A 22995-nucleotide genomic window follows, 5' to 3' on the forward strand; every position below is an offset into this window, starting at 1 on the left:
AGTTCTCCATAAAATAATCTTTTTGGCAAGTGGACATTTTGCATTTGAACAACATGGCCAGCAGAGTTTGAATGCTTGGCAGTTTTGTTCGAGTAAGGATCTCAGTGTCTGGTACCAGGTGATCTTCAGAATCTTCCTAAGACAATTCATATGGAAGTGATCCAGTTTCCTGTCATGGTGCTGGTAGACTGTCCAGGTTTTACAGGAATACTACAATGAAGTCAGCACAACAGCTCTGTAAACCTTCAGTTTGGTAGTCAGTCTAATACCTCTTCTCTTCCATATTTCCTTCAGAGCCTCTCAAACACAGAGCTAGCTCTGGCAATGCATGCATCAACCTCATTATCAATGTGTACATCCCTGGAAAGTACAATACCAAGGTAAGTGAATTTATCCACAGCATTCAAAACTTCTCCATTTGCTGTAACTGATGGTTCCATGTACGGATGACGTGGTAGTGGCTGATGAAGCACCTGTATTTTCTCCATGTTAACTGTTTGACCAAAATTAACACAAGCAGTAGAGAACTGATCCATACTTTGCTGCATCTCAGCTTCAGAGGCTTCATTGAGTACACAATCAATCTGCAAACAGAAAAATCACTCACCAGTACTCCCTCCACTTTAGTTTTGGCTCACAGCCTTTATAAATTGAAAAATTTACCATCAGTGTGGTAGCTGACCTTGATGCTGTGTTCATCCTCCTTGAGAGCATTTGACAATATGGCTGAAAACATCATGCTAAAAAGCATGGGAGTAAGCACACAGCCTTGTTTCACTACACTGGTGACTGGGAAGGCAGGAAAGCATTGTCCATTATATAGAACCTGGGCAAGCAGGCCATCATGAAACTGACACACAATGTTGATAAACTTCTCCAGGTACAAAAATTTTGACAATTTTCTAGAAGCCCTCAAGACTAACAGGATCAAAGGCCTTGGTCAGATCTACAAACGTTGCTCTGCTCTACAAATCTCTGTTCTGTTCCTGGCATTTCTGCTGGAGGTGATGAGCAGCAAACACCATATCGACTGTTCCTTGGCCCTTTTTGAAGCCACAATGGCTCTCAGGTAGATGACCATCTTCCAGGTGAAGGATCAGCCTATTAAGGAGGACTCTGGCAAGAATCTTGCCAGCAATGACTAAGACAGAGACCCCCCCCCTGTGATTGTCACAGGACAATCTATTTCCTTCACCTTTACAGAGATGGATGGTGGAGGCATCCTTGAATTCCTGTGGGATAACCTCCTCTTGCCATGACCTGGAAAATTTCAGTCAGCTTTTGTATGAGCAAAGGACCCCATACCTTGTAAATCTCAGCTGCAATAGAATCAGCACCAGGTGCTTCGCCACAGGAATGGAGTGTAATGCCATTCAGAGCCTCTTCTTTAGTTGGAGCTTCAGATAGGAAGGGATTGACTTCAACTTGAGGTAAACAGTCAATGGTCTCAGCATTGATTGGTGATGGTCTGTTGAGAACACTATGGAAGTGTTTAGCCCAACTCTCTAGGATCATATCTTTATCACTAATCAATGTGGCTCCATCAGCACTGAGTAGCTGAGATGCACCATAGGTCTTTGGCCCACAAATAGCCTTCAGGACATCATAAAAGCACTTTGGATTGTTACTATAAGCATAAAACTGAATTTCATCTCCTTTCTTATTGAGCCAAGAATCCTGCATCTCTCTAAGCTTTGCTTGTACTTTACTTTTGATGGCATTAAATGCTGCCTTCTTAGAGATGGATGAACTATCCTGCTGGTAAACCCTGTGGAGTTCTCGTTTTTCATTTAGCGGCTTCTGAATTTCCCCATCATTTTCATCAAACCATTCTTGGTGTTTTCAAGTGTTCTGATTCAGATAAGCAAATGCAGTGCTACATGCCAAATCTCTGAAAGCTGCCTACTCCTTTTCTGCTGCAACTGTGAGCCAACTGTGTATTGGCTCAACTTTTCCTCCAAGTTAGCAACAAACTGTTCCTGTTCAGAGAGGAGCTCTAATTTGCTGACATTGATTCTTCTGGTAGTCACTTTTCCTTGGGGGAGCTCCTTTGTTGAATGTGAATATTTAGATTGGAAAGGATAAGTCTAGGATCAGGCCAGAACTCTGCACCACACATTGCCTTCATCACTCTCACATTCTGTCTGTCTCTTCTCCTTACATATTGCTCTATATAATCAAATGCTTTTTAATAGTAAACAAACAATATGCACAGTAGGGTCATGCATCTTCTACACCTTTTAATCAAATGTGATTGTAAATATATGGAATAGCACTTGCAAAAGCCTGCTTCATCAAGGATGCCTTTAATGTGTCTTTTGGTTATTCTTCTAAAATTTTTGGATAGACAGGAAAGTAGGCATAAGGGACAGTAGTCATTAATGTTCTCTCAGTTGCTTTTGGGGGTGGTGGAATAATAATAAGTTCTAAGATTTTTTTTTCTCTATGCCATTGGCATCCTCCCCTCTTCACATACCTTGAGAACTCAACCTTCAGTGCTGTCAAAGTTATGTTACCTTCAACTTAGACCTCCTCTATCTAGTTCACCTGTTTCTCCTATCTTTGGTTTTTTTTAGTGCTATTTCTTCTTCCTCCAGCAGTACATTCTGGACTGTGATTTAGAGTGCACATGTCGGAAATAGTTATAAAAATCTTTATATACCTTTACCATTTTGTTTGCTTGTCATTTTCTTTCTAGGCTTATCCTCAAATGACTTTACTTCACTGGGTCTCTTGCCAAGTTTTCTTTAAATTTGTTTTTCCCTTCATTGCTCCTCAATATTTTATGAGGTAACATCACTTATAATGTTTCACTGTCCTTCTCAGTAAGATTTTACAGATGAATTTACATTGGTCATGTTAGAGTGGTTTTAATTGCATGCCTTATCTTTTTAATATTTTTAGTCTTATAGGTCAGCATTAATTTTAATCCTTGCTCTAATAATTCAATGGACCAATTATATACAGACATGACTCTAAAGTATCTCAAATCAGTTCCTTTTCAATAAAATATAATCAATTTCATTTTTTCTGATAGTATTTGGTGTTCGCCATATCTGGTGTTGTCAATTATTTTCTTGAAGAAAGTGTTTATGATATAAGTGTAGCCTATATCTATTTAGCCTACAAGTCTTTGGTTCATTTAATTCCTTACTCCTGAAGCATATTTTCTAAGTTTTTGTTGTTATTGTTGTCTTCATATTTTCCCTCCCCTAAATCGAAGTCACAAATACCAAAGTATATGTTGATTCTTACTGAGTCCTTCATAGGATTTCTCTGCATCTTCATTTTCTATAACAGGTATTGACAAACATAAATCGTGATTATTTTCATGCTTGCCATTTTTCAAATAATTATCATAAGCACTGAATTAAGAAATGATCAAATGGCCAATGAAATTATGTTTCTTGTTGCTTTTGGATTCATGGCAAAACCAATCCAATTAAGGCCTTTATTTGCTTCTCTAAGAAGAACCTGTGAGTCCTCCTTCCATTTAGCTCCAACTTCTGTCTTCTGGTCTGGGTTATAGTGAGAGCGTTAGGTTGGATGTAATTTAGTGCCTCCAGTAGCTTATCTGCATGTTGATCATTGGACAAGGACCTTACATTTAGAAAAAGCTAAATGAATGTTTGTAGGTGGTTCAAAAACTATGTAATCCTTAGGACCACCTGCCTCCTTTCCTAACATTTTGCCACTGTTACAGCAGGGATGGTGGTAGTGCTGATGGTGGGGGTGTAGATGGGAGAAGAGAAGAAGGCATAGGATTGACGACTATAGTATTTTGCATTTCCTCTGTTTTATGGGTTTCCATGACTACAAATCACAGTCTACTGATGGTGACCCTCTCCCTAAATAGCTAGTTTGTTCCTCCAAAAGAAGTCTATTCCCTTATTTAGTTTAGTTTTTTTTAAACAAATAATGTCACAAGTAACCCTTAGGGAATTGAAACTCTAAGCCTACCTCCTCGAATCTCTCATGTTTTATTTAACCAATCTTTAATCCTGTCACACTCAAAATTCATCTCTACTTCTCTAGGCACTTAGTAATTACAGTATTTAAGTGCATCAAGAAGGTGTGACCAGAAAGGAGCAATAGAAAGGAAGTATAACTCTTTCCCTTTGGGAAAGGGGGATTAAAGTGATTAATCTTATTTTATTTTCATGCTGTTTATTATTATTATTAGGAAGAGAAGGAGGAGAAAAAAAAGAGGAAGAAGAAAGAAGTGTTATTGTTTTGGGCCTAGGCTTTCTGCAAAAGTATAACCAAGATTATATGGCATCTTTGCAAGGTATCAAGATATTTCTGAGCTGAGAGGAATAGTCAACAGTGATGTGTTGTGGTGAGTTCAAGCAGTCAGGCCTTCCAGCTACAGAAGGTCTGGTCCTCCCAAAAAAAACTTAATTTGGGGAGGCCTAACTGTGATAAAGGCACTGTGGAAAGGACTTTATACATAGCAAGACCCTTAGGTGGAATATAAAGTACCTATAAAGATGTTCATAAAATAGTATAATGTAGTTGCTGCATTTAGTGAACTGTTGGACACTACAGAGTTTCTCAGATGGACAGAAATCGCAAATTAAAGATGTAAACCATTGCATACAAAGGTATTCTGTTGTGATTTGCTAGGACTACAAAATTTTAATTGGGGCAGGGGAGGGGAGACAATATAGAGACAACATAGACCAGAAGAAGCCTGGTCAAGGTTAACATCTTTACTGATACCACATTTGAAATACTTCTAGTAATCACAATGTCTCCTTTAAATGATAGGACTTGGCAAGTGATAGAAAGTAGGGTGTTAAGGAAGTGAAGAAATTTTTAAAAAAGTAATTATTCCAAGATTTTAAACCTGGCAAATTGTAGTTCAGAACTAGAAGCCAACTTATGATGTTCCTAAGAGAAACCTTGGATGGGGGCATAAAGCAAGAGGAGAGATTTGTATGACAATTCTGCAAGATGAAACCCTTGTAAACCCAGAACTTTGGTCCTGGGCCATAGAGCATGATTATTATTTAGCATTACAAATTAGGACCTTAGAGATCATTTTGTCCAACCCTTTCATTTCATAAATGAGGAAACTGGGTCCCAAAGAGGGTAGGTGATTTGCCCAAGGTCACACATCTAGTAAAACAGTAATGGCAATGTCTCCTTTAAAAGGTACTCATCAATCACTGATCCCATACCAGGGATGACTGAGTGAGTCATGGCTAGCTATACACCTGAGCCATTCCTTGCAGCTGGCTTTAAAAGGAAGAGCCATCACAGAGCTCTGGGATCTAAGGGAATCTGAGCAGTTAGACTTAGATATGAAATGGGCTACAGAAGCTTAGTTCCCTTATGCAGAAGACTGTGTGTCTATAGTGACTACGGAATAATGCATATGCTCTAGGGTACTGTGCAGTCTTAGGAAGAAACACATGGCCACAGAGATGGCAACTGGCTACAAGAAGTGCATAGAGACCTCCTTACAAAAACAGGCTGAGTTCCTAGATAATGCCGAGTTCCTGGACCAAGATGAGGAGTCGTGGGACCAAGAAGGAACTGGAGCCAAGAAACAGTAAGAGGCAAAACCACTTTGTGATATAGCAAACCCGGACTTTGTTTTTCATCAGTGCTGCGAATTTTGTGGACTACACTGGTTCAGAGAAAAGGGACTCTCTTTTCTCTCCTAATTCTTTCCTCCTGTTGGGGAGCTTCAACTCTAGAGAAATGTATAGATCCCTGAGAGAGGTGGAGCTTAACAGAGACTGTTTAAAGACTATAAAAAGATGTGAGTCCTTTGTGTTTGAGTTTTCTGTCAGGTGAGATAAAACATCCTGTATTTGATATATTGTTAGCCAGAGTGTTTTCAGGGGAGATCACTTTATTTCTTAATAAAGATCTAGACACAAGCTATATGCAATGTTCCTAGGGAAAACTCTGGGTGGGGACACAAACTCAAGAGCAGTTTGTGAGATGGTCCTAATATTGAACCTGGCCTGTCTAAATTTGGTGCTATATCCATGTATGGATTTTTTTATCTTAATGAATTTTATTATCTTCCACTCTACATTATCAATGCTCCCCAGTTTCCAGCAATGAAATGGGGAGCTGGATTTGAAGTAAAGGAACTGGATTCGAATGTGACTTTACTATTTTACTAGATGTGTGACCTTGGGCAAATCACCTACCCTCCTCGGGACCCAGTTTCCTCATTTATGAAATGAAACGGTTGGACAAAATGATCTCTCTCTAAGGTCCTAAATTTGTAATGCTAAATAATAATCATGGTCTACGGCACAGTTCTGGGTTTACAAGGGTTTCATCTTGTAGGATTGTCATACAAATCTCTCCTTCCAGTTTATGCCCTCATTCAAGTTTTCTCTTAGGAACATCATAAGTCGACTTCTCTCTAGTTCTGAACTACAATTTCCCAGGTTTAAAATCTTGGAATAATTACTTTTTAAAAAATTTCTTCACTTCCTTAACACTTTACTTCCCATCACTTGTCAAGTCCTATCATTTATCTATACAGCATTCATATAACTACAAATCATTTATTCATATATCTAATCTAGGTTGTAGACTGATTTAAGATACACTTTCCAAAACACAGTTTTCACCTTTGTCCCCCGCTGCTCAAAAGCACTACCTGTATATTACCATAAAGCTAGAGACCATACTCTTCTTATTGGCTTTAAAGTTCACCCATAAGCTGGCCTCACTTCCCACATCCAAATTCATCTTCCACTATGGGCAGTTCTCTATGCATATAATGGTGCCAGAAGGAATGTCTTTTCATAATGTTGTCATTAACATATAACCAAATTCCACTGTAAAATAGCCAACACCTTTGTAACGTTGGGCGATTACTCCTCCTGCCTCAATAAAAGCAAGTCTAAAAAAGTTTCCCTCTCATTTTTTTTTCTTCTTAGCATTTTTGTAAGCCTCAGGGTACCCTTACTTGAGTTATTTTTAGACTCTCCTTTTGATCAGTGTTACCCTTCTGCAAATGTTTTTCTATATATGTTTCTCCTTTTAAAAGAGCCTTTCGAAAATCAGTGCTAACTTGTTTCCTATGCAGTTACATTCCTCTTTTTAGATATTCTTTTTACCTTCTTTTTTCTAAGAATCATTTGCAATGGCATTCTCAGTTTGGTACCTTTGAGAGCCAACTATATCGCTTAAGCCCCTTTTTATAGACTTTATAGACTTCTGGTTGTCACCAGAATGAAGGTCTCTTCTTTCTTTTCTTTTAAAAATTATATAGTTACTTTTTTATACCAATATCCTGATTTTACTCCACCCTCTACCCTTCAGAAACCTTTCTTGTAATAAACGGAAATAGTTAAGCAAAAATAAAAAAATACAGCAATCAGTGCAGGCAGCATTCAGTATCTGTATTGCACCTCTCCCTACTGAGAGAAGAGAGGTTTATTTTATCATGTTTTCTGTCTAATTCTAGTCAAAGACTAATTCTAGTCATTGCATTTAAAAGGAGTTCAACTTGCCTTTTAATGTTGCTTTCATTTATATTATTGTAGTCATCATGTATATTGTTGAGGTTCTGCTTTCCTCATTGTGCATCGGTTCATCCAAGTTTGCCCATATTTCTCTGAACTCCTCGCATTTGTCATTTTTCACACAATAATAACATTCCATTACATTCATATACCGTGATTTACTTAGTCATTTTCTCAACCAATGAGCACCCCGTCAGTTTTCTGCCACAACAAAAAGTGCTGTTATAAATATTTTGGTATATATGTAATTTGTCATTAACCTCCTTCAGGTGTATGTCCAGCACTGAGATTCATGCCTCTCTACAATGCTTGGAAGTCAGTTAAATTGAATTAAATGAATTAGTTTGCCATTTCCCTCTCATCTGTTTTTTTCCCCTGTCTGAGTGCCTTCTAAATATATTGGTCCTTCAAATTTGTTACTCTGAAGACAGTGAAATAAAGATTACAATGAAAAAAGGGTTTCTAGAAGATAAAGGCATCAGATTCTGGCCATAGTGTTAAACTTATTAACATAACTTAGGAAAACCTAGAAATGTGTCTATAGAGGACTATGTACTAGAGTGAGGATTGTGTTCCTCAGACACCAATGTAAATCTCTTAAAATTGGCTCTTCTACTCCTTCATATTCATCATATAACACCCTGAATGCTACCTATCTCCTTAAGAATGATTTAATACAAAGAGCACTGGATTTGGAGTCGGAGAACCTGGGTTCAGATCTTGACTATAGTATTTGCCACATGTGTGACTATGTGTCATCTATTACTAACCTTGTAGGGATGATGGAAATTGTAGTTATAGCATTGCCTATGAAATGACCTCTTTAACTTGATACTCAATGGTACTAATACATGCTTTGTTCCAAGATGAAATTAACCCATTATTCAAGATGCTACTGAGCATGGAGAATAACTTATATTATGGACTCTTTTATAACTAATTCTTTTCATTGATATAATATTCAGATTTATTCCTCCTTATTAAATAATATCTGGTATATGTAAGTAATATGGAAAATTATTCACTTAGAAATTTTAATCTCATTTTGCAAGTTTTCTCCTACAATTTCCTCTTATTTCTTAGCACCTCCCTATTTAATATTGTCTGTGAATTTCATTAACAGATTGTTTTAACAGATGTTATAAAAGAACAGACTTAACACCCACTCTTACTATACCCCAGGACACCTCTCTCTAACTAGATACTGACACACAGTTGCATATTGTCACTTTTGTTGACTTGAAGCTGGTTTTCTACTCTCCTGTCAGAATCACTTATATCTAAGCCAAGTGATTCAGAAGCTTCTAGATGAAAAAAAGACAAAAGAGGAAAAGGGGGAAATTAACAACAAAAACTGAGAAACAAAGAAAATAAACACAACTAAGGAAAAGATTTGTACCTCACACACATGAAAAATCGTAGAAAAAGCCCCAAATATTCAGAATACAAAGCATATTGGAAGAGAAATAAAAGATGAAAAAAATCTATCTTACGGAATTTCTTCTCATCATTCAAGATGGGAGCCTTTCACTTAAACATCAGCACACATTTTAAAATATCATGGAAAGGAAAAAAATATTTTGTGACTTTTTTTCCATGATTTTTTTTTAGAACAAAACATACAGTATCAGCCTTTTTGTTGAAACTGTCTATGTAATCAGGCCTTCAAAAATATTTTTGAGGGGTTAAATGTAAACTGTTCTGATCCAGTGTTTATCATAACGGAGACTGTGACGCAAGACAGTTGAGGGACAAATATATATTAGGAATTTAAATCTGGGCTGGTAGTCACTACTAGAAGAAGTGTCAAAACAAACAGCTCACTGAAGGCAGCAGAACCAAATTAAAATGTAATTGGCAAATATTTTAAAAAATAAACAAAAATACAATAAATTATAGATAATATTGTATTTTAAACTATGTCAACATGTGGCCTTCAGGGATCTTTATGTACAAATTAGAGGTCTGCACTTCTATTTGAGTTTCACGTTACTTCAGCAGAAGTGTGTTAGGTATTATGTAGGAGGTAAAAAAAAATAGGACAACCTTTTCTACTTACAGCGTGGCAATGTATCTGAAAACATCTAGAGAAAAATATAAGGCAGCAGTGTTAGATTATGGTTCCTTATTTATAATTGCTAGAACTTCAAGGAGGAAAAAAATCTGATTCTACCCTATGACGTTGAGGGTGATGGGACATGTTTGTGCTGTGAAAAGTGTTATTTCATTACCCTTCCAAGTGTCACAGAGATGCTTCACCCCTCTGATCACTATTCTCAAATCCTGCATCCAAAGGTGGTCCACAGCTACAAGCAGCAGCTCAGTACTTCCTAATGTGCTCCCTTCAGTACCTTACTGTGAGAGTACTTGGCCAAACTTGCCTGTTTGGGATCCTTTTGTTCAGTCAACCCTTACTGATTTGAATGTCAATATCCCTCAAGAATTCCCAAATAACCTTTCAATAGCTCACACTTAATTCTCTCCTCTCCCACCCCCAGTGGTACCTGGCTCAGTAGCCCCAGATTTATTTTGTACAAAATGTGTTGTAGGCAAATTAATGAAATGAGTAGCCTTTCCTTCAGTGCCTCCTACCATCCCTTTCTGTGTCCTTCTGTCCTTCAGGTCCTTTCCCCATTTTTGCCCAGGGTGTCAGTACTCTTTTGCCAGTTACTCCATTCAAAGAGGAAATTTATCTAAAAAAAATTCATACTAAATTGTTAGGGATTTAATGTTACCTTTCTCAAAGGTATTTTCATTAAAAAGGGGAGAAAGGTATGTAGAGGATAAAGCTTAAACCACTTGCATGAATCAAATGCTGGTGTAATTTCAGATGGATGTATAAAGATTTTCTAGTAATGTTTAACAACTGGTTCTCAAAAAATGGAGGGTTAAAAAGCACTCTTAAGTTTAATCTGCATAGTTATCATTTTCTTACGTCTATGAAATTAACAAAATAATAAGTCAAGCCCCATATGTAGCATTTGATGATTTCTGAAGTGTCAATGCTCACACTGAAAATTTAACAATTAGTTCTCAGAGCCTAGAAGATGGCTTAAGTAATCCTCCTCCCTACCAAAAGGCCTATTTTGCCCTTGCTCACACCCCTTCCTACCAATGAGTTAATATTTTTTAGCCTTTACCGCTAACGGAAAAATATCCTTCGCTATACAAAGAGACTAAAAGTTTCTTGCAAGAATTTATCGGAAAATTTGGAAGAAAAGTTATGCAAAAAAACTTTAAGGATCAGTAATTTTCCCTCAACTAAGCAATGTCACAACCCCCTTATACCGCTAGTGACTGTGGTAGAAAAATTCATTTGCCTCCCTCCAACCAGGTGATGAACTTCTTCAAAATTAGCTAGGCTAGTCCTTGCACAATACATACGCAGTCAATTGCTGGGCCCCTACTCTAAGCCTTTCCAGCTTGGTAAGACCTGCTAGAACTTGTGATACTTGGCATAGTGTTCAAGACCCTCTCCATGCCAGGATGAGGCATGGGAGAACTTTGGTGGTGGTATGCAAAGATATCTTTCACTATTAGTTTTTCTGGCCTGTTTCAGCTTGCAGAGGTTGCTGATGTTCAGTCTTCTATTTGTCTGTCCTGGCACATACAATAGAATGGTACATGCATAGCACTCTTTAGGGCAGGGGTTAAGACAAACAGTTCTTGATTTTAGTGTTTTGCCAGTGCTGTTGATGTTTTATTCCCCCACCCGACTACCGTTGTTACATGTCTTCCTTAATCTGATCAGAAAAGGCACAAAGAAATTGAGCGCTATAGACTTCGAGAGAAGAGCACTGTCAATGCACCAGCCGATGAGCATGTATTAAGTTGATACTATGTGCCAGGTACTGTGTGGGATACAACCAAGGGGGGAAAGTAAACTAAAACAAAATCTAGCCTGCTCTCCAGGAGCTCAGCCTAATTGGGGAGACAATTTACAAATAGCCACGTACAAACAAGATATATACAGGATTAACTAGAGATAATCAACAGAGGTGAGAACTGGCATTAAAAGGGTAAGGAGATAGGAAAAGCCTTTTTGTTTAAGGGGTGAGTTTGGCTGAGACTTGAAGGAAGCCAGGGAACGGAGATGAGAGAATTCCAGGCATGGGACATAACTGGTTGATTTTTAGCAATTTAAGATCATAGTAATTTAGAGTTGGAAGGGCATTTGGGAGATAATGTAGCACGAATCCTACATTTTACAGATTGGATAACCGAGGCCCGGAAAAGATTAAGTGGTTTTACTGCCCTTGTCACAAAGGCAACCGGCGTTATATCTCTAGTGTTCTTTCTACCGCGCCCTTTTGATCCTTTAAGACCCTACTCCAAGAGCACACTTTCCACCTCCTGGTTTCCTTGAAGTCCCAGCTAAAAATCCACCTCCTGCAGGAAGCTTCCCCCTATCCTCTTTAATTCAAGAGAGGCTTCCCCATTTGTACAGTTATTTGCATATTGTTTCCACCTTTCAACAGTGACTTCCATGACAGCAGGGGCTGCCTTTACTTTTTTTTTTTTTTTGCATCACTAGCTCTTAGCACGGTGCCTGGCATAAAGTAGGTGCCTAATAAATGTTTATTTACTGAATGACTTATAATCCCTTCCTTATTGGCTTCTGGTTCTTGGGAGTCTTTAGGAGCTCTAGGGAAATGTCTTTCTTAACCCATTTAACAGTATCCTCCTTCCTCCAAGTGCTGCCCGGAGACCCCTGGGTGTGACTCTTGTCACGCCCGCCCCGCTGTCTGTGCGCTCCCGGGAACCCACCTTGGGCTCCCCATTCCCAAGCTGTCTATCCCCGCCAGCGCTCCGGGCCCCGCGCATCCTCCCTGGTCCCCGCCCCTTACAGCCAGCAGCCAGGATGGGACCGGGCGGCTGGGTTGGCCGCGGTGCACAGGGGAAGTCTGGGAACAAAGCGACTCGCGGGCCGCGGGAGCATTTGAACAATGCCTCAGGAGGCGCGCGCACCGCCGCCGCCGCCGCCGCAGCGAACGAGGCAAACAATTCAGAGTGGCCGCCCGCCACGCGCCCGGCTGGCAGGAGTGGGGGCTGAGCCGCGAACGCGCGCGCGCCCACCTCTTCCTTCCCTCTCCTCCCCCGCCCCTTCCTTTTCCTCCTCCCATCAGCTCCACTCTCGGACTCTCCCCGCGCCCAAAGCTTTCCCAGGGTGCGCCTGCGCAGAAGCTTCACTCTGTCTTTCTTTTCTTTTTTTTTTTTCCTCCCCCCCTTCTCCCCCCTTCTCTTCCTTTCTCCCTCCGGTTTCCCCTCCCTGTCTCCCTTTCTCCTCTCTCTTGTAGTTCCTCTAACTGCGAGATCCAGGTCGGAAATCGCGACTCGGGATTCTGCTTCGCTCTCTCTCCCGCCCCCAATCCCTCCCTCCCTCTTCTCCTCCCCAGCCCTCCCTCCTCCAGCCCCGTGGAGGATGAAGCCGCGGCGGCAGCGGCTGCAGCGCCAGCGGCAGCGGCGGCGGCTGCTGCGGTGGGGATGGCCAGAACTGGGGCGGTGAAGAGGCGGCCGCAGTGGTAGAGGTGGCGGCGGGAGCAGCGGCGGTGGCTCCAGCTCACTTCCCCTTCTTCCCGTACTCGTTAGTTAGTTACAGAGCCGGGAAGTTTTCTTTCGGGGGTGTGTGTCTTTTGTGTGCGTGTGTGTCTGTGTGAGTGTGTGTCCGCGCGTGCGCGCGCGTGTGTAAGGTCTGCCTTCGGGGGGCGTGTGCGCGCCTCGGCTGGGGCCGGGGTCGCGGTCGGGGTTTTTTTTTCCCCACCTCTCTTTCCGTAGCCAGTCAGGGCCGCTCCGGGGCGCCCGGGCTGCAGCCCCAGGGGCTCCTCGGGCCGGAGGGCGGGCGGACTCCGTCCTTTTGTTGTTGTTTCCTCCGCGGCCTGGGGAGCTGAGGGGGGCCCCGCCGGGGAGGGGGGGCCAGGAGCCGGGGCCCTGTGGCCCCCGGGGCTCCCGGACGGGCAGGGCCGGGCAGGGCAGGGCCGAGCGGGCTCCAACATGATGGCGGCCGAGGCGGCCGGGAGTGAGGAGGGCGGTCCAGCGACCGCAGGGGCGGGAGGCAGCGGAGGCGGCTCGGCCCCGGCCGCCGACTCCGGCCCCTGCGCGGCTGTGTGCCGGGTCAGGACCCCGGCGGCCCTGCCCTGTCCAGCCGCCTCCTGCCCGGGCCCGGCGCCTGGGGTCGGGGGCCCCGCTTTGTGCTCGGCTCTGGGAGCCGGGCCTGGGGCGGGAGGTGCTCCTGCCGCCGCGGCTGGCCCCTTGGGGGACGCCGCCCCCTCCAAGGGCGTCCCGGTGCCCGCCGACGCCCCCGGTCCGGGGGGCTTCCCGCCTCTGCCGCCGCCACCGCCGCAGCAGCTGCCCGCCCTCCTAGGCGGGGGACCGGGGACTGTGGACGAAGGCGACTCCCTGGACGGACCCGAGTACGAGGAGGAGGAGGTGGCCATCCCTCTCAACGCGCCCCCGACCAACCAGTGAGTCCGGAACAGGGCAGGAGGGGGGAGGCCCCCCGCACCCCACTACCCCCCTGCACTTGCCCCCAAACTGAGACCCTCTGGGGGGAGTTCGGGGCCGTGGATGTGGGGACCCTTGTGGGCGTGCTCCCCCTGCTTAGGGAAGGCACAAAGTTTGGAGGTTGGATGCGGGGAGAACAGGATGGGGGCTCCTCCGGCCCCAGGTGGGAAGGGGCAGGAGCCCGGGGCTTCAGCAAACTATTAAGTTCGGGGTGCTGGGGAGGAGCTTTGAAATGGGTTAAGTGTCGAATTAGTGTTTGATGCTGCTACTTAAAAAACTGCATCGGTTATTGGAACGATAACTTTAAAAGAGTGCAAACCCAAACTTCAGGACTTCCTCGGAAACCACAGTTTGAACTGAAATATGTACAATAGTCAGACGTCAAAAGCTTGAGCATGAGTGAGGCAGGGAAGGAGACTTGTAATTTTTGGATAATTTAAGGAAGCAGTGCCTAGCAATCGTAGGTGATTCAGATTTTTGAATTATTATAGTGGTGTTTTCTTTTTCCTTCCCAAATACTGTTCTTTTAATGACACCTATTCAGTAAGTACTTGTTGAATTGAGAAGAAAGAAAAGTTTATGCTTCCTTTCATCAACCAATACGTATAGGTAGATTGTAATATTCCCAATAATCACCTGAAAATTAAATTAGCAATCCCAGGAGAATCTATTTTTAGGGATGATACTGAAATCGTATAGGGTAAGCAATATTAATTTAATTGCTTTTTCAAGTCATACTATTTTCTGTCCAGTTGAATTTTGAGTTTAAAGAGATACGGGGCTTGGGGTTAGAGAAGAAAACTTTAGAAGAAGTGTAATATCCTAGCATTCTAAACATTTTTCTAAGTGTTTAAAATGACGCTTTGAATCTTACTAGGCTTACCGTGTGGCAGAACCAGAAAGATTTAGTTAAAAAATCTGTGCAGTGAAATAATTGGTACACATGACTTAGGATATTTTGATTTTAAGCTACTTTAGAAGACTTTAGAAGAGTTTAAGTGGATTATTCTTAAAATTAATTAGGAAAATATGCTGTAATGCTCAGCACTCTAAAGCAGGATTCTTTTGGTCCTTTTTTGTCTTTGCCCATTCTGATTTTTAGGGCAGAATTAAATTCTATTTATAAAGCCATGACAAAAAGTTATATTTCTGATTACCCAGTACAGAGTGCAGTTTTAAGATCAAATTTTATGGTTTTAGGATAGCAGGTACATCTGTCCCAAATTTGTGTGGTAGGAATAATAACCCTAAATCCCAACCCTCTTTTACAATTAAAAACTTTTCCCTGTCCAAATACAATGTTGACCATTTCTTATCAAAAAATATGAAATGTTTTTCATACTGTATGACTAGTATGCTAGATCACTGTGGATTTAAGTTGTCAGTTTTATATCTTTAGTAGTCTTAACCCAAGAATACATACAAATGAAAATTAACAGTACAAAACTGAGTTTGCAAAGAACAATTTTTGTCATGAATATATATAATTTGAAAAGCCAATATTTAAATGATGCTGAGTCTCTGGATGAGAAATTAGTCTTTGGAACATTATCTATTCCCTACAGAGCTTTTTCAGTCCTCACTGAGTGATGTAAAAAATAGGTTATTTGGGGGCCATTTTTCTAAATATTATCAAAATTGTATTAAATTTTTAGCTATGTTTCAGATTGTAGCGACATTAAATGTTTTTAAGGTAGCTAGTAATTTTGTAGAATGATAGGAACTTTCTAAAAATTCACATGGTAAATAGTTGTTTCAAGAAATGAGTTCACTTGTGAGTATTTTAATAAGACTAACATTTGGTGAAATTCTTACTCTAAAAACAAAAACATGAACTTGTAATAATAGCCTGCATTTATACATAAGCATTTTAAGGTTTACAAAATGCTTTCTTTACAGTTGATGTAAGTGCTCAAATATTTATTGGTCAAGTGTTATTTTGTTTGTATAAGTCTGAAATATCTGAAGTATCTGAAATAAGCCATATTTTGAAGTATAGCTATAGTTGATTTAGTAAAAGAGACAAATGAGCTGGAATTTTAGCTTTTTATGCTACTGTTGTTCATGCCTCCAAATTGGTCAGTTTGTGAGACCTCCTTTGAGATGAAAAGATATTTTTGATATCTTAATAACTCTACCCCATTGGAAGGGAAAACAAAACAGCTCTTATATCAAATGTTGCTATTGACAATAATATTTAGACTTTTCACAGAATTTAACTTTTTTGTGCTTAAAACCACAAATAACAACTTGTAGTTAAAATCTAGTCTCAGACCCTTATTTGCTGTGTAACCTTGAGCAGGTTATATATCCTCTGTCTACCTCATTTACAGATGAGTTTTGTCATCTGTGAAATAGGAATAATAATAGCACCTCCTTCTTAGTGTTGTTGTTGTGTGGCTCAAAAGAGACATTTGTAGAGTGCTTTGCAACTCTTAAAACATTCTATGAATGCTAGCTATTATTATGAATATACTTTGTTTTGTTGCTGTAAAAATATGCTATACTCGACATTTTATTATAGAAATTCATCAAACATTTATTGTCAGTTGCTTGCAGTATGTGGACTTAAGAGCTGGAGAATATTGGGAAAAGTTTAGATAAGGCATAGTCTATGATTTTAGAGGACTAGCTGTCAGCGCAGCAGCAGTGCTACATAACAGTACTTGGGCAGATATATGATTTCATTCATGTGAGTACTCCCACCAATGTTCCAGATCTCAACTTATCCATGAATTTTCATCCTTTAACTTGTGATTGTCCTTGGGGGTGGAGGGCACCTTACTCTGGATCTTTTGATAGTTCATAGATAGAAGTGGAGCGTGTAGGTGTTCATGGATTATCGATCACTACCTACTTCCTTTCATGTTCACATAGCTTTTGGGTGATACTCTTTACACTGCTTCAGTACTTGCATAACATATGTCTAAATATACACATAACTGTAATACAAATTAAATGCAAGCTGTGAGAAATGTGAGGTCCAAAGGGGAGTCCTCCAATAGATTTGCTTTTGACTAGTTGCCATGCATGCTTTGTGTTATGTTGTATTGTATCTTGAAGATTTGTCCAGTGATGGAATTTATAGTACTTATACAGGATGCTGTTTACTTTAATACTTAAAAATCTGTGATTTCATTGATGCATGGGCACTCTATCTAGGGAAGATGTAGATAGCAATCACTTCAGAATTTTGTAGATAGTCTCATAAAGTGGTCAGAAAATTAATCACTTGTCTAAACTCTTGGTAAATAATGTATCAATCAAGCAACAAGTATTAAGTGCCTACTGTGTACTAGGCACTATGTTCGGCATTGGGACTACAAGTATGAATTATGAAATAATCCCTACTCTAGGTAATCCCTACTCCCACATTCCAGTGTGGGAGACAGTAAGTATATGTAAAAGGAAGTGGAGGAAGGGATTGGGAAAGTAGTAAGCATTTATATAGCATATACTATGTGCCAGGCACTATGCCAAGTACTTTTTATGAATATCTTATTTGATCCTTATATTATGTGAGATAGGTGCTATTACTATCCTTATTTTAAATTGAAACAGAGGTTTAGTAACTTGCCCAGTACACAAGTTGGTAAGTTTCTGAGAGTGAATTTGAACTCAGGTCTCTCTAGTTCTAGGCTTAGTGCTCTAGCCATGGTACCACCACCAGCTGCCTCATGTAAAATGTAAAACTAAATACAATTTAATGTAAAGTCAATAAACACATAGACACGCAAATTGGCTAAATGAGTGGTAATTTGGGAAGGATTGACAGGTGTTAACAAAAAAGACTTCATGCATAAGTCTTATACTTAGCTTTTATCTGACTGAGAGAGAGCCTTACTTGAAACTTTCCCAATTTTCCATTAATTGGCAGAGCTCCATTCATCTGGGAGAACCCCTAGTTACCTCCATAATGTGATAAGGGATTGGAGGAAGATTCTGGTGCTTAAGGAAATGTTTTCCTTGGGTTATATGTGTTCATATACAGCTTTTGCTGTTGTGATTTTTTAATTAGAGTTACTTATTAAATATTTCATTTGATTTGGATTATTCTTTATCCTTGATCATGGGTTAGTTTTGTGACTAGAGAATCAGAAATTTGGAGCTGGAAGGGACCTCAAAGGCCATTTAGACCTCCCCTCTTATTTTACAGATGAAAAAACTGCCCATGGTTATATAGGTAGTAAGTAAAAGAAGTGGGATTTGAACCTTGCTCGCTGATTGCAAATCCAGTGCTCTTTCTACTTTACTATGCTTTTCACTACCAGTGATTTTAGGATCATACATTTAGAGCTTCGAGAGACCTTAGAGGCCTTCTTGTCCAATACCTTGGTTCTATATATCTAGAAACTAAGGCCCAAAGAGTTAAAGGGTAACTCCTTGTTCAGACTGAATCCCTCATACTGAAGTCCTGAAGAGTGGAGACCATCTTTTGCCTTTACTTTTTTGTATCCACAGGGCGTGGCATATAGTAGGCACTTAATAAATTCTTGTTGATTTGACTTTTGACAACTTCATCAAGGTCACTCAAGTAGTAAGTGGTGGAACCCAGGATTTAAATCCAGCACCTTCAATTCCACATTCAGTATTTTTCCCCACTGTACCCGTCTCTTTTGTAGTTGCTATGATCTCTGACATGTCATTTCCTTTCCATTCCCATTGTAACCACCCTTTTTTAAGTCCACATTTCTTCATACTGCTATTATTCTTTAATAGCCTCCTAATTTTTCTCTGTTTTTACTTCATTCATTTTCAATTACCTTGCTGTATGATTAATTTTCCTAATTGGTCATTCTGATAATAATGTTCCTCTACTACTAAAGAAAAAAATATTGATGGCCTTTCTTATTGAACAAATAACTTAAAACTTTTCATCCTGGCAATCATGGGCACTCCACAATTTGAGCACCAATCTATTTTTCCAGGGATAACTTATGTGATTTAATGCTGTTTGTGCCTGGCCCCTTTCCCTTTTCTAGTGTCCCAAATTCTTAAAACAAACCATTCCTTCCTTTTTCCTCCTTTCCAATAAATACCTGTTGAAATCTCACTTCCATCCTTCAAGGCCCAACTCAAATACCACTGCTTTCATTAAGTCTTTCCTCAGTCACTTAATTGAAAATAATTTCTCAGATTTCTCATAGCGTTTTATCTGGATCTCTTCCATGTACTTTAACACATTCTCTTGTTTAATTACCAGTTTTCTTGTTTAATACCAGTTTTCTTTCTAATTAGATGTTAAGTTTTTTGAGAAAGGGCCTTTGTCTTATGTATCACCATCTTTCTCTAGTGTATATTGTGGTGTATGGCATTAAATAAAGTGTTTGATATATGAATTGATTTAAATTTCTGCTTAAATAACATAATTATGGTCACAGAAATAGTTGTGTGGGCTTCATGATGGCTTTTAGGCTTCTATGACTAGCATTAGTTTTGCAAAATAATTCTTCCATATTTTTTGAATTTGCAGTTTTTGGAAAAATTTAGGAAAACCTTACCAATGACTGTTTAAGATGGAAGCAAGCAGGATAGTTCTTAATGTTGCCCAGATGAGTGATGTTCTTAGCAATTAAAATGTCAGATTAAATCTCGATTTGTAACCATATTAAAAAGTGGGCAGTATTTGATTTTCTGACTGGTTAGTTCTTTTGTTTACAGCAGGGTGTTTTAAAAAAAGAGAAGGTTCATGTTTACTGGTTTCAACCTCCTATGAGTATGATAACTTCTCTGTTACTCTCTTAAAGACTTTACCTATTAGCTTGGCTATCTGTGGTTTGATCCAGAAGGATAATATCTGAATAGATCAGTACAAATCGTTTACAACTACTGGAAAAACAGACTCATAAGAAAATTGTACAGACTCTCCTTTGCATGTGAAGACTTGGATTTCCTGGACTCAAGTCTCCCCTGGACTGTTGCAATATCCTTCACTTTTAGGAGAGTGATACTCCTAAATTGTAGTCCAGACCATGTCATTCCCTTGTTTGGTAAACTCCAGTGGCAGATTACATGATCTCAGCCTCATTTTCTTCATCTGTAAAATGAGCATAATAATAGCACCCACTTCACCAAGTTGTGAGCCCTTCAGGACCTGTCTTCAGTATACAATTCTATTTTAACTTTTAACTTTTTGGGGGCTGTTCTTCAAAAGAACGCTAGCATCCAGGCTTCATTTCATACCTGGAATGTACTCCCTCTTGAGAGTCCTGCATTTATCTTCCATAGAGCCAGGGTGAGGGTTGGAGGGTTGGGCCAGTTCCCTTCGGACTACCATAGGATCCATAGAAGGGCAAGAGCATAGTTCTTTTTCACTTTGTCTATGTATTACTGACAAGATTGGGTTCATTTCACCATTATGAGTCTTCATAAAATTCTGACCAATTATGTAATTTTTACCTCATTGTAGTAACCACGAGAAACTATCTCATGTTTTTTTAGATTTTTTTAATTATATTACAAATAGTTCTGGTGTAGGGCCTACATTTTCTGTTTCTTATATCTCCCCATGCTGTTTAGTACAGTTTCCTGTACTCAATATTTTGCTTGTTATTGGTTGATACTTAAGCCCAAAACTTCCTAGTGATAGATGGAGCCATAAAAGAAGTGCAGTAAAATCTCTTATCTATAAATATCTTGAAATCAGGTGTCATAGTGAATAGAGCCTTTGACTTGGAGTCATTATTGGTTGATGTTTAGGCCTAAAACTTCCTGGTGATGTTTGGAGCCATAAAAAGGTGCAATAAAATTTCTTATCTATAAATATCTTGCAGTTAGGTGTCATCATGAACAGAGCCTTGGACCTGGAGTCAGGAAGACCTGAATTCATATCCTGCCTCAGACTATATAACTAGCACTTAACCTCCCAAGGTTTTTGTGAGGATAAAATGAGGTAATACTTGTAAAGCACTTTGAAAAACCTTATAGCAATATATAAATACTCAGCTATTACTGTAGCTAGTAATAACACATAGAGAAATTTCAAGCCTGAGTTCTGCTGTGCTTTTTATTGCCTGCCCTCCCCCCCCCCCCGCCCTTTTTTCTTCCTTTCTATCACCTATCACTTTCTTGGTAATTCTGAAATGGATTAACTACTGAGCCACGTGTGGATTGAGGGAGGGGGCAGACATGTAAGGTTCTTATAATTCAGAATTTCTTTCAATGAACATATGGTTGTTAAATTATACATTTAAGAAAATTTCCTGTTCCCTTTTGCTAGGGTTCATTCAGCAGATAGCAAATCCAATAGCAGAAGTGCAGAATTCCAAAAACTGAAGCACTTCTCAGCTTTTCTTCTATGTCCCTTTACTCATTCTGCTTTTTGATTAACTCCACTTCGTTGACCAATCCCTTATTCTCCCCCTTAGTAAAACTTTTTCAGAGCATGGAGAAACAAGCTATGTCTAGCATTAATAGAGTAATATTTTTCAAAGCAGTAGATATGCTGGTGTGGGAAGTGAGTTTTCAAAAAGAGGGAATGTGAAGACCTTTCAGTTTGACTTGGAACATTTAACAGTTTCCCTTATTTTATTTTCTTCAATTAATATATTGATTCAGTTAACATATTTATATACCTGTGTGGTAGACATTTTAAGATAAAATGGCAGCATATGAAATAGGGAGCTTTATCATTTATAGCTTTTTAGGCAGTTAGTAGCTATTCAGTGAGTCAAAAAGGAATAGGTACGGGGGCGGAGCCAAGATGGCGGCTGGAAAGCAAGGACTTGCTTAAGCTCTCCCCCAAAGCTCTCCCTTCAAACACCCATAAAAAACGGCTCTGAACAAATTCTAGAGCTGCAGAACCCACGAAATAGCAGAGGGAAGCAGTTCTCCGGCTCAGGACAGCCCAGATGGTCACTGGGAAGGATCTACTGCATGGTGCTGGGAGCGGAGCGCAGCCCAGTGTGGGCTGCTCCAGGACAGACCAGACCAGAAGTCAGCCCGGAGCAGGCCTTAGGACCATGAATCATTGAGCTGTGGCAGTTACCAGACTTCTCAACCCTCAAATGCTAAAGACCATGGAGCAGATTAGTGGGAAATCTGCTAGATTGGGTTAGAGAGCAGTCTGGCCCCAGCCCCGGGGGGTTGCGGAGGTGATGTGGTAGTGGCTTCCAGAGCTCCAGTGTCAGCTGCTTCTGGAGTCCCTAGCTCACACGGTGGGAGGGATCAAGTGGCAGACCCGAGTGGGAGTGCAGGGCTTGCTTTGCCCTGCTTGGATCTGGGTCACAATCCTAGTTGGTGGTTCTCAGGGGCGGAGGAGCACTGATGTGGCCAAGCTTGTGCTGGCAGTGGAGTAGAAGTAGTTCTGAAAATAGCAGCACAGCCTCTAAAGCTTGGGACAAAGCACTCTCTACTCTATAAGCAGTCATACCCTGACAAAAAGCTCAAAGGTCAAGTAGTTGGCTGGGAACATGGTCAGGCAGCTAAAAAGGACTCAGACTCCAGAATCTTTTTTTGGTGACAAGATCAAAACATACAGCCAGAAGAAGTCAACAAAGTCAAAGAGCCTACAACAAAAGCCTCCAAGAAAAACATGAATTGGTCTCAGGCCATGGAAGAGCTCAAAAAGGATTTGGAAAAGCAAGTAAGGGAAGTAGAGGAAAAATTGGGACAAGAAATGAGAGTGATATAAGAAAACCATGAAAAACAAGTCAATGACTTGCTAAAGGAGACCCAAAAAAAATACTGAAGAAAATAACACCTAAAAAAAATAGACTAACCCAAATGTCAAAAGAGCTCCAAAAAGCCAATGAGGAGAAGAATGCCTTGAAAGGCAGAATTAGCCAAATGGAAAAAGAAGGCCAAAAGACCACTGAAGAAAATACCACCTTAAAAATTAGATTGGAGCAAGTGGAAGCTAGTGAATTTATGAGAAATCAAGATACTATAAAACAGAACCAAAGGAATGAAAAAATGGAAGACATTGTGAAATATCTCATTGGAAAAACCACTGACTTGGAGGACAGATCTAGGAGAGAGAATTTAAAAATCA

General features: G+C 40.3%; 1 protein-coding gene across 1 annotated transcript in view; it reads left to right on the top strand.

The window, feature by feature from the left end:
* Window positions 1–13465: 13465 nt before the first annotated feature.
* Window positions 13466–22995, top strand: part of RASA1 (RAS p21 protein activator 1) — a 125381-nt gene continuing 115851 nt past the window's right edge. The window contains exon 1 of the mRNA XM_036736510.1: window positions 13466–13963. Within this exon, the coding sequence (XP_036592405.1) occupies window positions 13494–13963 (470 nt within the window). The 5' untranslated portion in view covers window positions 13466–13493. The remainder of the gene's footprint in view (window positions 13964–22995) is intronic.

Source organism: Trichosurus vulpecula, chromosome 1 (assembly GCF_011100635.1).
Source record: "Trichosurus vulpecula isolate mTriVul1 chromosome 1, mTriVul1.pri, whole genome shotgun sequence".
NCBI classification, from domain to species: Eukaryota; Metazoa; Chordata; class Mammalia; order Diprotodontia; family Phalangeridae; genus Trichosurus; species Trichosurus vulpecula.